The sequence below is a fragment of the Myotis daubentonii genome, chromosome 9 (assembly GCF_963259705.1).
Source record: "Myotis daubentonii chromosome 9, mMyoDau2.1, whole genome shotgun sequence".
In the NCBI taxonomy this organism is placed as follows: Eukaryota; Metazoa; Chordata; class Mammalia; order Chiroptera; family Vespertilionidae; genus Myotis; species Myotis daubentonii.
In genome coordinates, this window is record NC_081848.1 from 77,635,504 (window position 1) to 77,654,084 (window position 18,581).

Sequence of the window (18,581 nt, forward strand, 5' to 3'; positions counted from 1 at the left end):
GCAGCTTATTTATCTGTAATCAATATTTAAATCTTTGATCCATTTCCCAAATTTCTGCCTGCTAGAGAAGCATTTCCTTTAGTCAGGTGTTTAAATCCCTTTCCCCCTCCATCTGCACTCTCAGGAGTTGTTGTTTTTTAATCACAAATCTAACAATATTCTATCCGTTCTTCCGTCAAGATTGCTCAGAAATTACATGTCCTTCTGTTGAATTCCTAAATTAACAAATGTACCATATAATTTGTCTTGGGTCCAGAGAATTGAGTCTTACATAATCCAGTCTGATTTGCTCCACTCGGGCTGCCATAACTAAGTACCATAGACTGGGTGGCTTATAGACAACAGACATTTACTTCTCACAGTTCTGGAGGCTGGGAGCTCAGACAAGGGTGCCAGCATGGTAGGGTTTTGCGAGAGACTCTGCTGGGTTGCAGACTGCCAACTGATTATTTTATCCTCACAGGCAGAAAAGAGGGCATCTCTTTTATAAGGGCACTAATCCCATTCATGTGGGCTTCACCCTCATGACCTAAGGACCTCCCAAGGCCCCGCCTCCTAATACCAACACATTGGGGGTTAGGATTTCAACATATGAATTGGGTGGGGAGAGGGCACAAACATTCAGTCCATAGCACACCATGGAAGAGGCAATTCCCGCTCCAGTAACGCTGCCATCTCAGATCACAGGTACCAGGACACACAACGGACATTTAGACGTTTTCCTAAACCTCGGGATTGCCTCCCCAACACAGAGCACGGAATCTGCTGCCTCCCAGTGACAAGCTGTCATGGCCGCTCTGGCTGCCTGTTTGGGTCCATGGCATTGAGAGGAATACAGCCCTAGTCTTGAGCGGCAGTTGAGAACACCAGCTCCTTGGCAGCATTCTCTAGGAAAAGCCAAAATGCATTTCTTTTCAGACTGCAGGAAACTCACGTCAAAACGAGTTCCAAAAAAATGTTTATTATGCTACAAAGGCATTGTCCTCTTTACACTTTATCTGAAGTTCTTTACACATTCCATCATCTGTTTTCCTTCACAGGAACATAGGGAATGTCTCAGATGACCCTTGTCTACTTTTTACACCTCCTAGCATAGTTCAAGAAACCACAGACAAGCATGCGGGCAGCATGGTGAAATGGGAAGCAAGTTGGGTCATGAATCAGCAGGCTGGGGCTGGAGCCCTGGGCAGGTCACTCTGCTTCTCGGGACACTGCTTCCTTCTCCAAGGTCACCACCGTCTTGCGGCTTCTCCAACCGTCTGGAGGGTCGCGAGGACCACAGAGCCTCTGGGCTCTCATGGAACTCTATTTTAACTTCCACGAGGCACTTCTGAACATCTGCCTTTTCTCTGAGCCAGCTTTCCAGGTATGTGTCCCATCCATGAGGTCAGAAGGCTCTCCAGAGAAGGGACCCCATCTTAGTCACAGGATGTGAAACAATGGCGGCTGTCAGCCCACGGATGGGAAACCATGGACAGACGGACCTCTTTTCCATTTAAGGTTTTCCTCCCATGTACTTTCTTAAAACCGGTGGTGTCTAGTTTAAGGGAGGGGTTGATTAAGCATGCTGCATGTTTAGTTGTCTCAGTTGACTAATTCAGTATTTCATGGGTTCTGTAAAGACTGCAACGATTTGTTTCTCAATCTCTTAGCAAGCTGGGGCCGCAGGCTCGTTCTCTGTAAGTTACTGGCACATCTACAGCTCAGACACTGTCTCTGAAGCATGTGCATATATTTTAATTACACTAAGGTCTTAAAACTTCATTTCCACATATAACATTTCCAGGCATTTACCAAGCAGACAAAGTACTGGGCTGATGTCATTGCACTGATGAAAATATTAATATTATTGATAAGGCGGGACAATGTAGCTGACTCTATCAGACTCATACCATTTGCATGAAAAGGCTGAGTTTCTTTGGCTCTTTGTTCATTCAAGTGCATTGAATACCAATTTAGATAGACTTAGGCATTGTGTTAATCTGTCGATAAAATCTTACACTGTCCATAGGGTTTTCCAAGCTGATTTAGGTTTTGGATTACAACAACTAGCCATTGGTAGAAATATACCATATATATATACACATGGAAATTACAAAAATACATTTTATTTATAGCTGATTTTTTTTTTTTTTAAGTAACAAAAAGCTAACACTATGAAAGATCAACCAGCATACCAAAAGACTACCTAACATCATCCGAACAAGAGGCTTGTTTGGGAATTCCATAACACGTCCTCTCCGGAACATCCCAGAAAGAGCAACTGGCCATTGGGAAATAAAAACCGCTTCTTTGAAAAGTCTGTGCTTTGACAGTCGAATCTCTCATTCTAATCAGTTCCACTCCTACTCTTCTCTCACTTTGAAATTTCCACCTTCTCTCAGTAAAGACCAAAGAAACTCGTGAGGAGAACGGAAAGACGGGCTCGGGGAATGGAGACAGCTGAAGCGAGATGGGTGTTGGGTGAAGGTAGGACAGGCCCTCGTTCTCCAAGAGACGCCAAGTGAGCCCTCAGTGTGGTGAGGGGACCCGCGCTTTCTCCCCGAGGCCACCTGCGTGAGGCCAGCAGCTGTTCGGCTTCGCGCTGACTGTGCGGCAGGTGACTCGGGGCTGGGAGGCGCTGCCCACCCAGAGCTCTGGAGGCCGACTCGCCCTGGCAGGGCAGGTGATTCGCAACATCACCCTCACAAGGTCAGCAGCCCGGCCATTTCAGCGAATGTCCTCCAGTGTCCATTAACCACAGGGGGTGGGGGAAGGAGGGGACTGGCTACCTCCAAACACTTTTTAAAATGTTATTCACATTTAAACGTAAATCAACCGATTTTTTACATTCAGAAGCTTCGATAAACAGAGGCTGCAGGCTGGGGAGACTGGACCCACGCTTCCTGCTTCTAGCAGGCATCAATCACTAGCTCCTTTTGTGTCGCTCGGCAGCCCAGGCTGGATGTCACTGTTGAAAAGACAGAGATGTTTCTCACAAAATCAATGATGTATCTCTTATCCCAAGAGAGAAAGAAGCTTCATTCTCAGGCTACCTTCATCGCAGGGCAAAGAAAAAGCTCCACCAGTAACTGCTTTTCTTTTGTAGGGCCCTCAACGCTCTTAGCACCGCTGCTCTTTCAGCTGGATCCCAGGCCACAGGCTACTCCGGTTCCAAGATAACAACACCTTTTCAAAAACCTGTCAACACACACCAACCATTCCCTCTCATCTTCTCTCCTTCTTGGCTTCTGCTTACTGGGGAGTGGGGGAGAGGTACAGTCATTGACAGCACTGGTTTTCATCCGATGCACCTGACCTTGAATAGGAATCTCTAAAAGAAAAGGACTCAGGTTTCTTGCCTGGAGTCAGTGCCTCCCTTCCAGACTGGAGGTGATCTTAACGAGTACAGTCATGGCTGAATGAGAGAGAGTACAGTCTGGTGCGCAATCACACGCCTGCATTACCTTTAACACAGAAACAGTTAACATGCAGGAGTCACCAAAGATAGAGCTGTGTCCTCCACCTTCTGGCGACTTGTTGAAGTGTGGCATTGGACAGGAATCTGCAGATTAGTTAGTGTCTCTCCTGACTAAGGCTCCGCAGGGAAATACACCGGCCGTTTAAATACAACAGAACAGCAAGCATACGGTCCGAAGCAGGGACTTCTTGACATACAATCAGTTGAACAGGCCGAGAATCCAGTCGTTCAAGAGTTTCCTCGTTTCCCAGAAGCCCCACGGTTCACCTTTTCAGAAACGAAGGCTGAGGAAGTCTCACCCACTGTCTATGCCTCAAGTCCCAACGCATTAGGCTTGAGAAGCCCGAAGACTGTTTCCTCAGCGTCTGGAAGCCCCCGGGGCTAAGGCCTTAGACCTGGAACTCGAACATGTCCGTCTGCTTCTTGGCCAGCTTGGCCACCTCTTCCCGGATGGCCTTCACCAGGGCCGCCGTGGAGATGTTGGTCAGGGGAGTGTCGGGAGGGTCGTTCTCTGCCAGGCTCTGCTGGGAGGCCGCCGTGGAGGGCACAGGGCCCTGCTCCAAGCTGGGGTGCATGCCGGCCGGCTGGCTGTACTGCCGAGGGAGCCTGGAGGGGGAGTTCTGCTGGTAACGTGACCGGGGGTAAGCCTCGATGTACCCTGGGAGAGGGACCTGCAGAGGATGTTGGGAGACAGGGGAGTGGCCTGGGATTAGGAAGGGGCTCAAGTCATAGCATGCACCTGACACTAGAGGCAGGAGGGGACTGAGGGCAAGGGAAGAGATTCGGAAGAAAACGGAGGCCACATACCACTGTACAGATACAAAACCTGGAGTCAGATTGGTTAGAAAGTAGGTAATTTGAATATTCTCACTGGATACGCTGGTGGGAACATACCTGTGTCTACATACGAATCTACGTGGCTACCTTTTTAAAATAAGCAGAATCCAGCAAACAGAAATGTTGTAATCCAAATTTACAGTACATTGGAGGTATCTGATGGGGGAAATAACCCTACAAGCCACCAGGGACCATCTTACAGAGGTCATTTTAGTACAGAGAGGCATAATAATGATGCTGAATCATTGGCTAAAGACAAATTCAATTATGCTCCTCTTTTAAAGAAGAAGGCGGAAGGATAAAATTCATTCCAGAATTTTAAAAGTGAAAGATGGCATATATTTTAAAACATTTTAGAAATTCAAGGGGTAAGCTCTGATCACCAGGAAAATTAATATATGTAGAATGACTTCATCCCTGATGATGTCCCTTAGATGAGACATCGCTACAGTAAGAACAGACACTAACTCTGAGGTTGAGTTGAACCTGTAGGGGTGGCAAGTATGGACCCAGGAGTGACCCAGGCCTTGGGTGTCACCAGGTCTCCTAACTCTAGAATGCTGAGACCAAACCCTAAAGTGGCATACAGAACTGGGTGCCCTCAGGGCCAGCCCAGAGAGCCAGTCTTTCTTTCTTTCTTTTTAATTTAAATTGAGACAATCTTTCTTATCCTTGTTGGATGGACTCACACAAAGGAGGCTCCCCACTCTAAGGGCCATCCATGTGCGGTTTTTTTGTTTGTTTGCGTTTTCCACTTAGCAGCCCTTGACAGGTGGCTCAGAGGCAGGTTTGGGTGTGACGATCTGTGCCACAAACTCCTAGTTGTAATGACGGAAGAAACCAGTGGACGATGACAAGACAGTCTTTGGCTGAAAGTCACGCTGGAAGCTCTAGGAGGTACATGCAAAGTAATTCAGTCTTGAGTTCCTACTACTTCATTTTCTGGTATTTCATGTAAAAATTTTCACAGAATTTTAAAGCTAAAAGGAACATCTTTAAAAACACTTTGGAGCCAGACAGAAGCAGGTTTGAATCCTGGCCTCAGCACCTTACAAAAGCTGTGTGGCTTTAGATTAGGCCTCAGTTTTCCTCATCTGAAAAATGGGACGCATCATGGGACTAATAACCCCTGCCTGATAGGATGGCTGTGAAGATTAAATAAGATCATATAAATAAAATAACTTTCATGGTGTCTAGCACACGAAAAATATCCCCCAAATGGCAGCCATTATACACATTTCTTTGATTCAGGAAGATGTAGAACCTGGCAGGTCTCAAGCTCCTCTGTCAAAGGACAACCCATCTTCCCACGTCTCCTTTAAACGACTGACTTTAGCCACCTGGCTGGTGGGAGGAGGAGTGAGATAACGACACACTCGTCTCAACCTCTCACCCCTTTTCTCCCTGAAGCGTGTCAAGCAGGTAACGTTGTGGGGAATCAGCAAGGGTCTCACCGAATCGGCCCACTGGCTCGGGAGTTCGTTCTCTCCTGCATAGGACATCCAGGCCTGGCTCCTGTAGGACGAGGGGGGCGTCGGGATGAAGTAGCCGGTGAAGCCCGGTCTGTTGGCAGCGGGGATGGCGAACACTGCGGGCACCGTATTGCCTGGCATGGAGGAGATAGATGGAGAGATTAGGCCAGCACCCCACCCACTCAGCTGACATTTGCACAAGCTGAGGAAGCTGGGAAATGGGGGGGGGGGGGAGGGAGGAAGACAGGTCTGGTATTGGGGTAGTTGGTAATGGGGGAGCAGCAGACCTCCACCTGTAGCCTCAGCCTCGTTCACTACCCAGTCAGTGTGAAAGGCCTGATCTGCCGACTCAGCCCGTCTTTCTAGAGAAATGATCGCTCAACTCCCCTGGCTGAGCCCTCACCAACTCCCCCACCCCCAGCCCAACACCTCAGACCTGCTGACAAAGGAAAGGGCACCTCAGTGTCCAGGTGTCGCCCTCCCAGGAGGAAGGGTATTTTTAAAGAGCCAAGAAAAGAAACCAAAAGCAATGGATTCCCCCGGTGACATTTCTGGGCACAGTGAATGCTTTAATAAGCGTTGACGACTGGGTGCTTGCAGGTTTAGCCTAAAAGGTAAGGTTTGAATAAACAAAACACCAATCAGGGCATGTACAGACCTCCATGTTCATTTCAATGTTGTTGGTAATAGTAAAAAACTGGACACAACCAATACATCCCTCACTAGGGGAAAGGATCAACTGTGGCAGATCGGCTAAGAGCAGATCACATGGCCGTTTAAAGGAATGAACTAGATCTGTCTCCAGCAACCTGGAGGCAAGGGGGGCTGAGTCAAATGAACAAAGTGCAAAAGGAAATGTATAGCTTGATAGCGCTGGTGTAGATGTAAAATATATAGAGCATTCATATATGCCAGCCATTTTCAACCGGTGTGTTGCCACACACGGGTGTGCTATAAGAATGCTTAAAACATGCAATACCTGACTGCTTAGTCAGGAGCACTGACCTCTTTTCCCTTAGATGGTCAAATTAAGAAATGACGACAGCCAACACAAAAATAGCTGTCTGGTGCTAATGAATCAAAATCAGCAAAATACGGTTTTTTGGTGTGCTGCAAAATTTTAGTCATTAGTTTATGTGTGCCACGAGATGAAAAAAGAAATTGCTGATATATACTGTTATATACATACATATGTAGCAAAAGGTTAATACCCAGGATTTAAGACTATGATTACCTCTGGGGAGAAGGGAATTTAGATGGAGAAGGGTCGTTGTATCTGTAATGCTTTTAAAAACAAATCATTTTTAAAAACCTGAAATCTGGCAAAATGTTAACATATACCCTGACCGAAGCATATCTTAATATTTTGCCAGATTTTAGATGTTTTTGAAAAATAAAAGGAGTGGCTCTTGGATTCCTGAGGGCAGCAGGTAGAAGGTGGAGTGTGGATGTCGGGGTGGAGGGGGTGAGGTTGGGACCAGGGTCCGATGCAGGCTTTTCTTCTCTTGCCCACCTGAGTAATTTAAAGCTGACTGATCCAACTGCGCCATGGACACGGGGCCTCTGGACACCTGGGTAAAGGAGGCGCTGTCGTGCAGATGGGCCGGCTCGGGCCCAGTGGACTCGGCCATCCTGGTCTTGCTGCCAACGTCGGAGGTGGACCTGGGTGGGCAGAGGGGCTACGTTAGCCGCTTCTGGACCATGGCTGGCTGGGCAGTCACCTTGGGGAACCCCAAATAACAAAGGGAGCCAGACCAGTAACAGTCATCGTGGTGGCCCAAGCTGGAGACATTTTTATTTTAAATATATTTTTATTGATTTCAGAGTAGAAGGGAGAGGGAGAGAAAGAAACATCAATGATGAGAGAGAATCATTGATCCGCTGCCTCCTGCATGCCCCACACTGGGGATTGAGCCCACAACCTGAGCATGTGCCCCGACTGGAAATCAAACCATGACCACCTGGTTCCTAGGTCGAAGGCTCAACCACTGAGCCATGCTGGCCAGGCACTGGAGACATTATTAGATATTCAAGGTCATCACCCCCTTGAGGGTGGCTCTTGTATCTCTGGGGAGTTCAGTGCTTAATTTCTACATAAAATTAAACCAAGCAATTAGCGCTGAGTATTAGCTGGGGATGGTCAACCTGGGAGGTGATGACATCATCGACAGCCAATGAGAAGGCTCCATCTGAAGTGCGAGGGTGCTCCCCTCTCCTGACACCAGGATGGGTGACCCAGAGGCCCTGAGGACTAGTTACTGGCAGGAACAAGATGCCCAAGGCTCCGGGAGGCTCCAGGCACAGGAGCCGAGCACTCGGGCACTTCTGGGCATTATGAATAGGAACACATTTTTTTTCTGTCCCAGGCAGGCAGAGAATCTGGCCCATTTCACACATTGTATTTCCACCAAGTGCTCAGAAAGCCGAGAGTGCAGCCTGGGCTCCGTGGCCTCTCCCATTGTTATAAGGGTTAGCCTCTCCCATTGTTATAAGTGTGCGTTAGCCATAGAGACGCCAGGCTGCCCTATAATTAACATGGCAGGCAGGCAAAGGCAGCCACAGCAGGTGGCAGGCCGCCAGCCCTCAGGCCACCCTCTAAGCAGAGATCGAAACCTTTGGGCTTGTAGAGTGGGCGGTGACCTCCTATTTGGCAAGGATGGCAGACAGTGCGGAAGGACATGGGAGGAGACTGCTGGTTGGCAGAAGAGATGAAATAGATGCTGGGCTTTGGCAAACGTATCACAAAGGGTGGATGTGGCGCTCCGCCCAGCCAGAACCCTGGGGAGTAACGGAGGGAGGGTGGCTGCTGGAGGCTCAGCAGTGTGAGGTGGGTCTCCCTTTCTTTCTCAATCCCTCCCTCCTTCTCTGGCCTGTTCACTCCCCAGCCCTGGCCTCCCTCATACTGTTCCCAGCATCTGCGACTCCTTCAGAAAACCCTTCCCAGGAGAATGCCTGCACCGTACACTTGGTCCCCTTTGAGGAATCCCAGAGCCTCTGAGAACAGTTAGGGTATTGCTCTCATTTTACAGGTAAGGAACCAGGGACCAGAGGGATGAAGCAGTTTGCCTGGAGTTACACAGCAGGTTACTGGCAAGTCAGATGGAACCCTGGTCTGCTGCTTCTCACCCGACCCTGAGCTCGACCCTGAGCTCGGCTGGGGCCAAGGGGTGGGGTCTACACACAGTGGGGTTTCTTCAATTGTGGGTTCTGCAGGACTTTCTATTTACAATGACAGGAAAGTCTGTTAGCCCTCTATGGCCCCCACATCCTTCATGGTACTCAGGTGACCCAGGCACATGGCTCTCTGAATGGGTGATGCACCAGAATGGGGCACGGCATGAAGGAAATCTGTCAGGTCGGGGTACACAGGTCCAACTCCTTCCCAAATATTCTAAACAAAGCAAACACAGGAAAGCATTACCGCCTGAGAGAAGCGACCGCTACGGGGCCAGTCCGCGGAGGTACAGGCGGAGGGGGAGAGCCCATGACCATTTCAGGAAGCTGGGAGAACCTGTAGGCCTGTGAAAGAAACAAGCAAAAGAGGGAGATCTGTTAAAACCCAGGGCCAACCAACACACAGATTCTTTTTAAAATGGAAGCAAATTTCGGAGGGGCAGGCTTTTCTTCCTTCCTCAAACTCCCCCCCTTAAGATATTCCTTAAGATGCTCTCCAGCCCCCTCTTCTATCTCATCTCCTATCACTGTCCCCTTTTCTTAGGCCACTGTGGTCACAGAGTCCTTCAATAGTTCTTTGCAAAGGTGCTCTTGGCAATTGAATACTCCCAGTTCTTTCCCGCCTGGGCTTTTGTACATGTTGCTCCTTCTCCCTGGTGTGCTTTTAATGCTGCCTGTTTATTTATTATCTGCCACCAACCTAGAGTGTAATGAGGGCAGGGACTTTGTTGCCAGCTAGCTTCTTGAGCCTGGAACAACGCCTGGTATATCAAAGACAATCCATAAATATTAGATGAACGAGCCAGTGATTGCATTTTACTTTCTCACTCATGGAAATGAGGTTTAATGGGGGAAAGCAATGGGCTTGGAATCAGGAGGTATGGGTGGAGGGCCTAGTTTGCCGATGAATAGACTTTATGTCCCTACGCAAGACAGGTGACCTCTCTGGGCCTCAGTGTCCTCTTTTGGAATGGAGAAACGACGCCTTGCTCAGAGGGGTGCTGCGAAAATCAGGCAAGTGAGTGTATGTGTGAAGTATTTTGCAGTCTATAAAGCACTATTCAAAGATCAATGACGGGAACTGTCACCAAAGTGAAGACTTTAATCAACACTTGAGGGGATAAGAGGACAACGTCAGTGACAGGATCAGAGAGCCAGGCCACAGCCTTCTTAGCAAGAGCAAATCTAGAAATGCTCTCTGGGAGACAGAGCTTAACTTGTGCTTCTCATTCATCTTTTCCCTTAGGTACCATGGCCTGCCAGATCTCTCGATGACCAGGTGACAAGATTAAATTGAAGGCATCAGGACCAAAAGCGGCAGTAGAGGGAATCTTTTAAACAGAATGAGTCTCCTCCCTTCAGCATTATGGCAGATTGTATACTCATTAGGGCTAATCCACTAAATAACAACCTGATCCTGGATAAACATACCTTTTATCTTTTAAGGACAGTGGCAATTGCAAGATGTAAGAGGAATAGCAAGGACTCCACTCCACCTTTCGTTTTTGCTTACTCCTCACTATTTCCAGCTCTGGTTTCAGCCCATGGTTCTATTTTAGTTTGCTGAGGTGTGTGTATGTGTCAGGGAGGTGGGGGGGGGGGGGAACCCTGGTGAATTTGGCTATTCACTTACCTGCACAATGACAGCGTGGGGACTTCCCTGAACCCTTAATTTTTGCTGAGAATTTGAAAATCATTGTCCTGGATGTCCTTCCTGCTTTGCAATCCATTATTATCAATAAACCAACAAGTAAGGACATACCTTTCCCAAAAGAGAGAAAGGGGTTGATAGTCCCTCTTCTGGCCGCTCACAACCAGTAGAGGAGACAGGCAACCTATTTTTGTCCCTGGTTCTTGGAAGGCTTGTTCTCTAGTCAATACAGTTTCGAGCCAGGAAAAAGCTTTCTATGTTCATGGCTGTCCTATACCAGTTCACCAGGAGAATTGATGAAAAGTTCTGAACTTTGGACAAGTACCAAGGGAATTCCCTGCTTTGGAAAAAAGTATCCAGGTACACAGCAAGACCGTAGAAGAGATCAGAGCCCCCTTTGGGCTGTATCCTCAGGGCCTCAAACAGGCAACCTAGGTCCTGGGTCCTGTGTCCCACATACCATCTTCCTACATCCCCTCTGTGCAAGTCCTCCGTGGTTCAAAGTCTTCCAGGCTCTCATACTGGCTTCCCATCTCATGTATTTGGAACCTGGCTCCCTGCTGGCTGCTTCGTGACTGGGATCCCATTGGAAGCTACTACTCAAAACTGTTGCCTGGGTCCAAGTTTCATGATGGTGGCACAGGTTGCCCAGCTTGGTGACCAAGGACACCGTTTCTTGGAATCTCTGCCCTCTCCTAGGAAGGAGCTCAGAGATCCAGGACTCAAGGCAGCCTTTGTAAATACGTCTTAAGGAGCCTGGGTATGACTAGAGTCAGACACCCTGGGCCCGGAAGTTTGGTTGTAAAGTAGAGGGAAAGAAGGGGCACAGTCTGCTCCAAGTGTCAGTCCTGATGCCCGTGGGGAGGGGGGTGAGAGAGGGGTCAAGGCCAACCCCTCTAGCAATCCCAGTAGAGAGTGAGTCCAGGTGAGACCCACCTGTGCTGGTTCCTCCTGTGCATGTGCATGCATCCAGGAAGAGGAATCTGGTCAAGAGCAACGCCAAGGGTAGCACTATGGGGTAACAGTCAAAGGGGCAGCCTGTGGCTAGAGGAACAGGTCAGAGGTCTCAGGTTTTTCCTCAGTGGGGGAGGAGCACGGACAGGCCAACGCCAACCCACCCTCATTGAAGGCCCCTGTCCAGTTCAGAGTGGGTGTGCCAATCTTTCCATACCTGTTGACAGCACTGGGTTTCACCGCATGGTACGCCTTCCACTGCATGTGCTGACCCTGAGAATAGTGCGCCAGGCAGAACAGGCGTCCACCGAAAGCCACACGCAGCTATAAATAACTTCACACCCTGGTAGTTCCGTCAGTTCACCAAGAGCTACTGATAGATATCTGAGGCTTGGCAGTCATAGAAGGTTCAAGTGGAAAGAGAGCAGGAGACACTGAGACCCACCCCTTACCTTAACAGAAGGGACACTGAACCCCAGAGAAGTAAACTGTCTCGTCAAAATTACACGGCCAGTTCAGGGCACTGTCTTGCAATTATGAGCTAAGGTGGCATGGTACAGCGGCACAAGTTTGGAGTCAAAGATGGGCTTGAGTCCTGCTTTGATCCTTACCAGCTGTTTGACCTTGAGCAACTTACCTTCTGATAAATATATATATTTTTATAAAAATAAATAAATAAATAAATAAAATATATTTTTATTTATTTCAGAGAGGAAGGAAGAGGGACAGAGAGATAGAAACATCCATGATGAGAGAGAATCATGGATTGGCTGCCTCCTGCAAGTCCCCCACTGGGGATCGAGCCCACAACCCGGTCATGTGCCCTTGACCGGAATTGAACTTGGGACCTTTCAGTTTGCAGGCCGACACTCTAGCCACTGAGCTAAACCGGCTAAGGCTGAGACAGGATATTTTGACATAGTAATTGTAGCAACTAAGGTCCTCACCGCCCCCCTGCCCCGCCTCCCCCCCCCCCCCCCAATTCTTAAATCCAGGGCTCTTCCCCTGCCCCAAGCAGTGAGGGCATCCCACCTTCCTGCCCCAGGGAAGGCCACAGCCAATGAAGATGGTCTAAGAGCCAGTTCCTATTGGTATTTCAAAAGCCAGAGCTATTGAACTGCAAGAGTTTAGGATTCTATCAAAAATCTAAGCCCCAGAGTGCTCAAGGTCTAATGTTGATGCCCAAACAAGAGATTTGGAAGAAGTGAGGTACATTTAGACTACTCTGCCCCTAGATTAGGCAGGGGCAGGGGAGGGGGAGGAGAGGACACAAATACCATAGCAATGTTTGAAATCTTAAAGACAAGGGACCTGCACCCACTTTTAGGAAAGCCCAGGAACCAGCAGCAGCACAGAATTCACAGAATTCCCCCACCTCCCCCAGAACACATGAGCATGGGAGGAAGAAATGGAGAGATCTGGAGAGAGCTTATTAGCAGGAGGACCAGGGCACAGCTGTGTTCTACCTGGACTATCACCTGGAGACGAGCGGAAACAAGGACTTCTCAGGGACACCAGCCAGAGCACGAGATGAGGACAAACTGGGGCCAGATGCTAAACCCTTCTCCCCACCCCCTCAGCATGGTTTGGAACCCCAACCCCAATAAGCTTAACCAGGGATATGGAGGGAGACTGCACTGACGGATGCCGGGAGCCGGTCCATCCTTGCTGTTTCAAGGGACCTGGCATATATGGCATACGGTTCTTAATATGTTTGCTCACCTTTTTGGCGCTGTGCTTTAACCAAGGTCACCTCTCCGAGAAAGGTTGAATCCCCAGGTAGGGATTTTCCCCTGAAGTTAGGGAGGGAATAAAACCCCTCAACTAAGTGCCAGGCGGGTAATTAATCCCTTTAACTACGAACAATCATGCTTAAACTACATAATCTTTTCTCCCTGGAATGGAGATAAGAAACGCCCTAACCTTTGTAATAGAGATTGATAGGATTGAATCAACTGGTATAAATACAGTTGTAACAAGACAGAAACACTCAGAACTCAGAACACAGAATCAAGAACACAGGGGCTTGGAAGACTACAGAAATTGGCAAGAGAACCGGACTAAACCTGGCTGGAGAACCTACAGAACCTGGCAATAGAACCAGGCAAGAGAACCCAACCATGCTGATCAACTGAACGCTGTCTCCGTGACATTCCTTCTTCGCCGACTCCGTCCACACCTTTGGGGACCCCTGGACCTGCTGGGGCTGGACCCCGGCAGACGGACAGTAAGCTTCTGGCATGTGGAGAAGATGACATAAAAATATCGAAGGTTATGTGTCTTACACACCTGAGTTTGTGGGCTGAAATAAGTATTCTCCGGACCTCCTCTCTCCCTCCTTCTCTCTTCCCACGGAGCCCTCCTGTGTAGACTAAGGGTTTTTATTCACACGAATGATGTTTCTAAGCTCAGAGGGGCATGCATTTGCCAGATGTTGGGTGCTCAGTTGGTTTTCAAAAGGAATTTCTCAAGGCAGTCCAAAGGCAAAGATCCCTTGCTCAGGCTGGCCCGGGAATGACAGTGACCCACCTTCAATGACTCCTGAGTTGGGACAATGCCCCATGAGAGCCACCCTGGGGAGGACCCTCTCCTGATGATCCAACTCCATCAAACCACCAATGACTTTGGTGTAACCAGAGGTGAAGGGAGCTCAGTAACAACTGACATTGAATTTCCCACCTACCAGGACAGATGGAAACTCAGGACAGATTCAAATTTGATTTGGAGAAACACGAGAAATGTAACATTTTTTTGAACACAAGAAATGATCTTTATATCTCACCATAAGCAAAGGTTTGGGAGGGGTCTTTTTATTTTGTTTTGTTTTTGAGGAGAGAGGAGGGAAAAAAGAATGTAAAATTCTCAATTTCATCCTAATAGACACGTCTTCCTTACAAGGGGCAATGAAAGGAATGGACAAAATCCCCTCAAACTGGGTACGCTTCCTTATGAGAAGATCACACTGAAGTTTTGGAGATTTGAGTTCTCATCGGAGCCTGGAGGGCATCCCTATGACTGGCCTGGCCACAGGGTGGAAAGAGAGTGGGCCTTGAAGTTAGACAGCTCGAGGTCCTAACCCCAGTTCTTCCCTTTATAGCTGTGTAACCTTGACCAGTTTCTTTACTTCTCCAAGCCTAAGTTTCTTCATTGAGTAATAATACTGTCCTCATAGGGTGGTTGTTCGATGATAATAATGTCGACACAGCACTTAGCTCAATGTCAGGTACACAGGGAGCTCAACAGATGGCAACTGCTATTATTATTATTATCATTAATATTAATCATTATTATTGTCAGTTCTATCTGTAAAGCCTCTAGTAATTGTAGAGGGAGATGCCTTCACCTGCTACCTTTCATGGAAACCCCTTCTCAGACACCCAAGGGAGACTGAGGGATGTTCTTACTCCCCTTGGCACAGACCCATTACAGCTGGTAGCCAAATTCGATTGGTCATTAGGTGTCGAATCCAATTTCTTCAGAGACTTAAGGGGTAAAATATGGTCAAGAGTCTCCTAAAATGCAGGGCAGAAAGAAATCCCTCGCAGCCAGCAGTCACCTTTTCCACGATATAAATGCCATCAGCGTGGCCCTGTGCATTTAAAACCACCAGCCTCCAATTATCCTCCGGCAGAGCCCAGAGCCCTTGCTTTTGGGAAGCTGAAAAGTAATCACCATTATCCTTTTAAATTGCCATCTTTCCTATTGATTTCTTCATTATCATAGCACAAGGGGGCTCCACAAGAACTTGGGTTAAGAACCATCATTTTGACCTGTAGGCTATTGTGCATTGTAGGCTATTTTCTCCTTTCATGAAAATAGGGGCCACATGCGCTGTTAGCAAAAAAAAAAAAAAAAAAGAAAGAAAGAAAACCTTAATAACAAAAGAACTGCCTTTGATATCCTATGGGTTGGATGGCCTCCTTCTCTGTTGTGTTATTTCTCAAGCCTTTTCCTTTTTTTTTTTTTTTTTAGTGTTGTCATTTTTAAAGTATATCATGCTGATGTTTTTGCCAACTGCCAACCCCATACTATGACAAAGGGAACCATCTAAGTGTTTATATGTCCCACCATGACATTTTTAGAAGATTTTGTTAAATCGAGCATAACGGATGTGGTTTGTGGCATCTTCTTGGCCGCCATTTGTTTTAAGGCTCATCCTGTTGATTAAGCTTTTCTCTCTGAAACCCAGATCTCTGCATGGACTCCCAGAATCTGGCCTCCAGCCAAAGGGGTCCTGCTGTTCTTGAGAATCATCTTTAGACATAAGTGCAGCTTCTCTGGAACTCTGAGCTGGGGCATCCAGAGCATGCGCTGAAAGGAATTTCACAGAATAGGAGGAGAAGACATCATCTCAGAACTGTCGGGGGAAAGGGATCTAACTAGTAGGACCCACTGCAAAGGAGAGGATATTTTTTATATTAATGACTAGCATTTATCGAGTAATTCAATGTGCTAGGAACCATGTAAAGCACTTTAATTAATATCGGCAAATGACTACTGGATGCTGACTAGGTGCCGGGACTGTGCTAAGCGCGGTACCTGGATTTCATCCTTCCTGCAGCCCTCTTGTCCTCACCACTTAATGACTGAGGAATCTGAGGCTCAGAGTTGTGGTCACTGGCTAAGGTCATTCAGCTGGAGAGTGCCATTCTACTCTGGACTGGGGGTGGGGGGAATTCTGGGACATGGAGCTCAGGAGGGATGAACCAATGAAACCGAAGTCAGTGTGAATCACTATAGAATGGGTACAGGTAACTTTTCTCAGGGGACAGACACTTAAGAGGTAGTACATATAGGGTGGGGCAAAAGTAAGTTTATAGTTGTTTGTATGAAAAGTAACACTATCATGAATAAATAATAGCACAAGAATTAAGTGAGTGTTTTGAGTACTCACAACCTTAAGCCTACTCACCCCAACCCCGTGTGTGATAAGATTAGTGTTTTCTAAATCTCAGTGAGGAGGTTCATTCTTACCCCATAAAAGTGGGTACTAATTTAATGCTCAATTAGTAGAAAACTGTAATATGACTACCATGGGAAAATATATCAAGGTGATAGGTTTGTAAGGTTGAGTGGTAATTTTTTAAATTTTCTGAAAAAAGGATTGGGACTCTAGACCATGGCAGCTGGGCCAGTGGTGGCCCCAGAGTTGTGTCGCTCTTCCGGAAGGCAGCGCTTCTTGACCGTAGCCAGCAAGGTTCCCTGACAGCAGAGACGAAGTCGTATTCCTGAGATCTGGACATGGCCCTAAAGCCCTGTTTTAGCTTAAAAATGACATAAGAAATTTTGCATTACTCCACCCTTCTCTCAGGAAATGGGATGCAAAAAAGATGCCCCATGTCCATCCTGTTTCCTTTATTGACTGTTCTCTCTGGATTTGCATATTGCAGACTAAGAAAGATGACTTTGACACCTACCAGTTCTTCTGATAATGTCTCACTTTGCCCAACTTGGCTTTTTCTAATGAAAAGACCCTGTGGACCAGCAAACAAGTATTCTGGCCCATCTGGCTTCTCCTTGCAGGTTTGTGAATTAATAGTTGTTCTGAGCTTAATCAGCATGAGTCAGAGTCCCTGCATCTGACCACGCTGGAGCGAATGGACAAAACAGAAATTCTGTACCTGCAATGATGATGACCCCACCCAAGCATAGCCTCAGAGGTTCAGTTTCAAATAAACTTTGGTCTCTCCTGCTAATGCTTAATCAACAGGGGAAGGTTAGGCTGGAAAATGACATGCTAGGAATGACATGCTAACATGTTTGTTATTTTCACGAGGCTCTACAAGTCCACCGGCTACAGAAAATGAGAGAAATGATATGAATGACAATGCAACACAGCATGAGGCAGAAAAACACGCTGGTTAAGAATATGGGCTCTGGCGCCATACTGCCTGGCCTTGGCTCTGTCCCTTTCCGGCTGTGTGACTTGAACAAACTGTAATCTCAGTTTCTTCATCTGTAAAATAGGGATAATGCCGGGGTCCAGCCCCAGCGGGTCCAGGGGTCCCCAAAGGTGTGGACGGAGTCGGCGAAGAAGGAATGACACAGGGACTTCTCCAGCCAGGTTTGGTCACCAGGTTCTAGTCAGGCTCTCCTGCCAATCTCTGCAGTCAGGTTCAGTCCAGGATCCCCTGCCATGCTCTCTCACCAGGCTCCGCCTCCAGGCTCCGAGGCCAGTCCCTGTCCAGGATCCTCCAGCATGCTCTCTCCAGCGAAGTTCTTCTGTCTCTAGAGAACGTTCTGTGTAGGTTCTGTGCCTAGGCTCTGTCTCTCTTGGTCCTGTCTTCCAAGCCCTGTGTCCTAAGTTCTGTGTTCTGAGTTCTGTGTTCTGAATTCTGTGTTCTAAGTTCTGAGTTCTGTGTGTTTCTGTCTTGTTACAACTGTATTTATACCAGTTGATTCAATCCTATCAATCTCTATTACAAAGGTTAGGGCGTTTCCTATCTCCATTCCAGGGAGAAAAGATTATGTAGTTTAAGCATGATTGTTCATAGTTAAAGGGATTAATTACCCGCCTGGCACTTAGTTGAGGGGTTTTATTCCCTCCCTAACTTCAGGGGAAAATCCCTACCTGGGGATTCAACCTTTCTAGGAGAGGTGACCTTGGTTAAAACACAGCGCCAAGAAGGTGAGCAAACATATAAAGAACAGTATGCCATATATGCCAGGTCCCTTGAAACAGCAAGGATGGACCGGCTCCCGGCAGGATAAAACTAGTACCTGTATCAGAGGCTTGTAGTAAGAACTAAAGAAATGCGCTAACACACACATGGCTCCTAGATCAGGACCTCGCAACAGTGAAACACAACAAATGTTAGCTTTTATTACATAATTACATGCCACTATGATGATTTATAAAACTCTATTAATGAGTAATCCTTGGGGATAGACCATGAAATATTACAAAGGTGGAATCTATACATGTATAAGGCATCGTCTATTATGGTGTATGGCTTATAAAACTAAGTCTTTTTTTTTAAATAAAAAGATATGTGTAGATACTATGATAATGAACACAATGCAAACGAATTAA

The 18,581-nt window shown here is 47.3% G+C and overlaps 1 protein-coding gene across 3 annotated transcripts in view; it reads right to left on the reverse strand.

Annotated features, from left to right (window-relative positions):
* Positions 1-940: 940 nt before the first annotated feature.
* The window catches only part of KIAA1549L (KIAA1549 like), a 214,817-nt gene continuing 197,176 nt past the window's right edge, over positions 941-18,581 (reverse strand). For all 3 annotated transcript variants that reach the window (XM_059709757.1, XM_059709756.1, XM_059709754.1), the window contains exons 18-21: positions 9,191-9,288; positions 7,283-7,431; positions 5,752-5,903; positions 941-4,131 (exon numbers count right to left, since the gene is read on the reverse strand). In XM_059709757.1, coding sequence (XP_059565740.1) covers positions 3,850-4,131; positions 5,752-5,903; positions 7,283-7,431; positions 9,191-9,288 — 681 coding nt within the window. In that variant the 3' untranslated portion in view covers positions 941-3,849. The remainder of the gene's footprint in view (positions 4,132-5,751; positions 5,904-7,282; positions 7,432-9,190; positions 9,289-18,581) is intronic.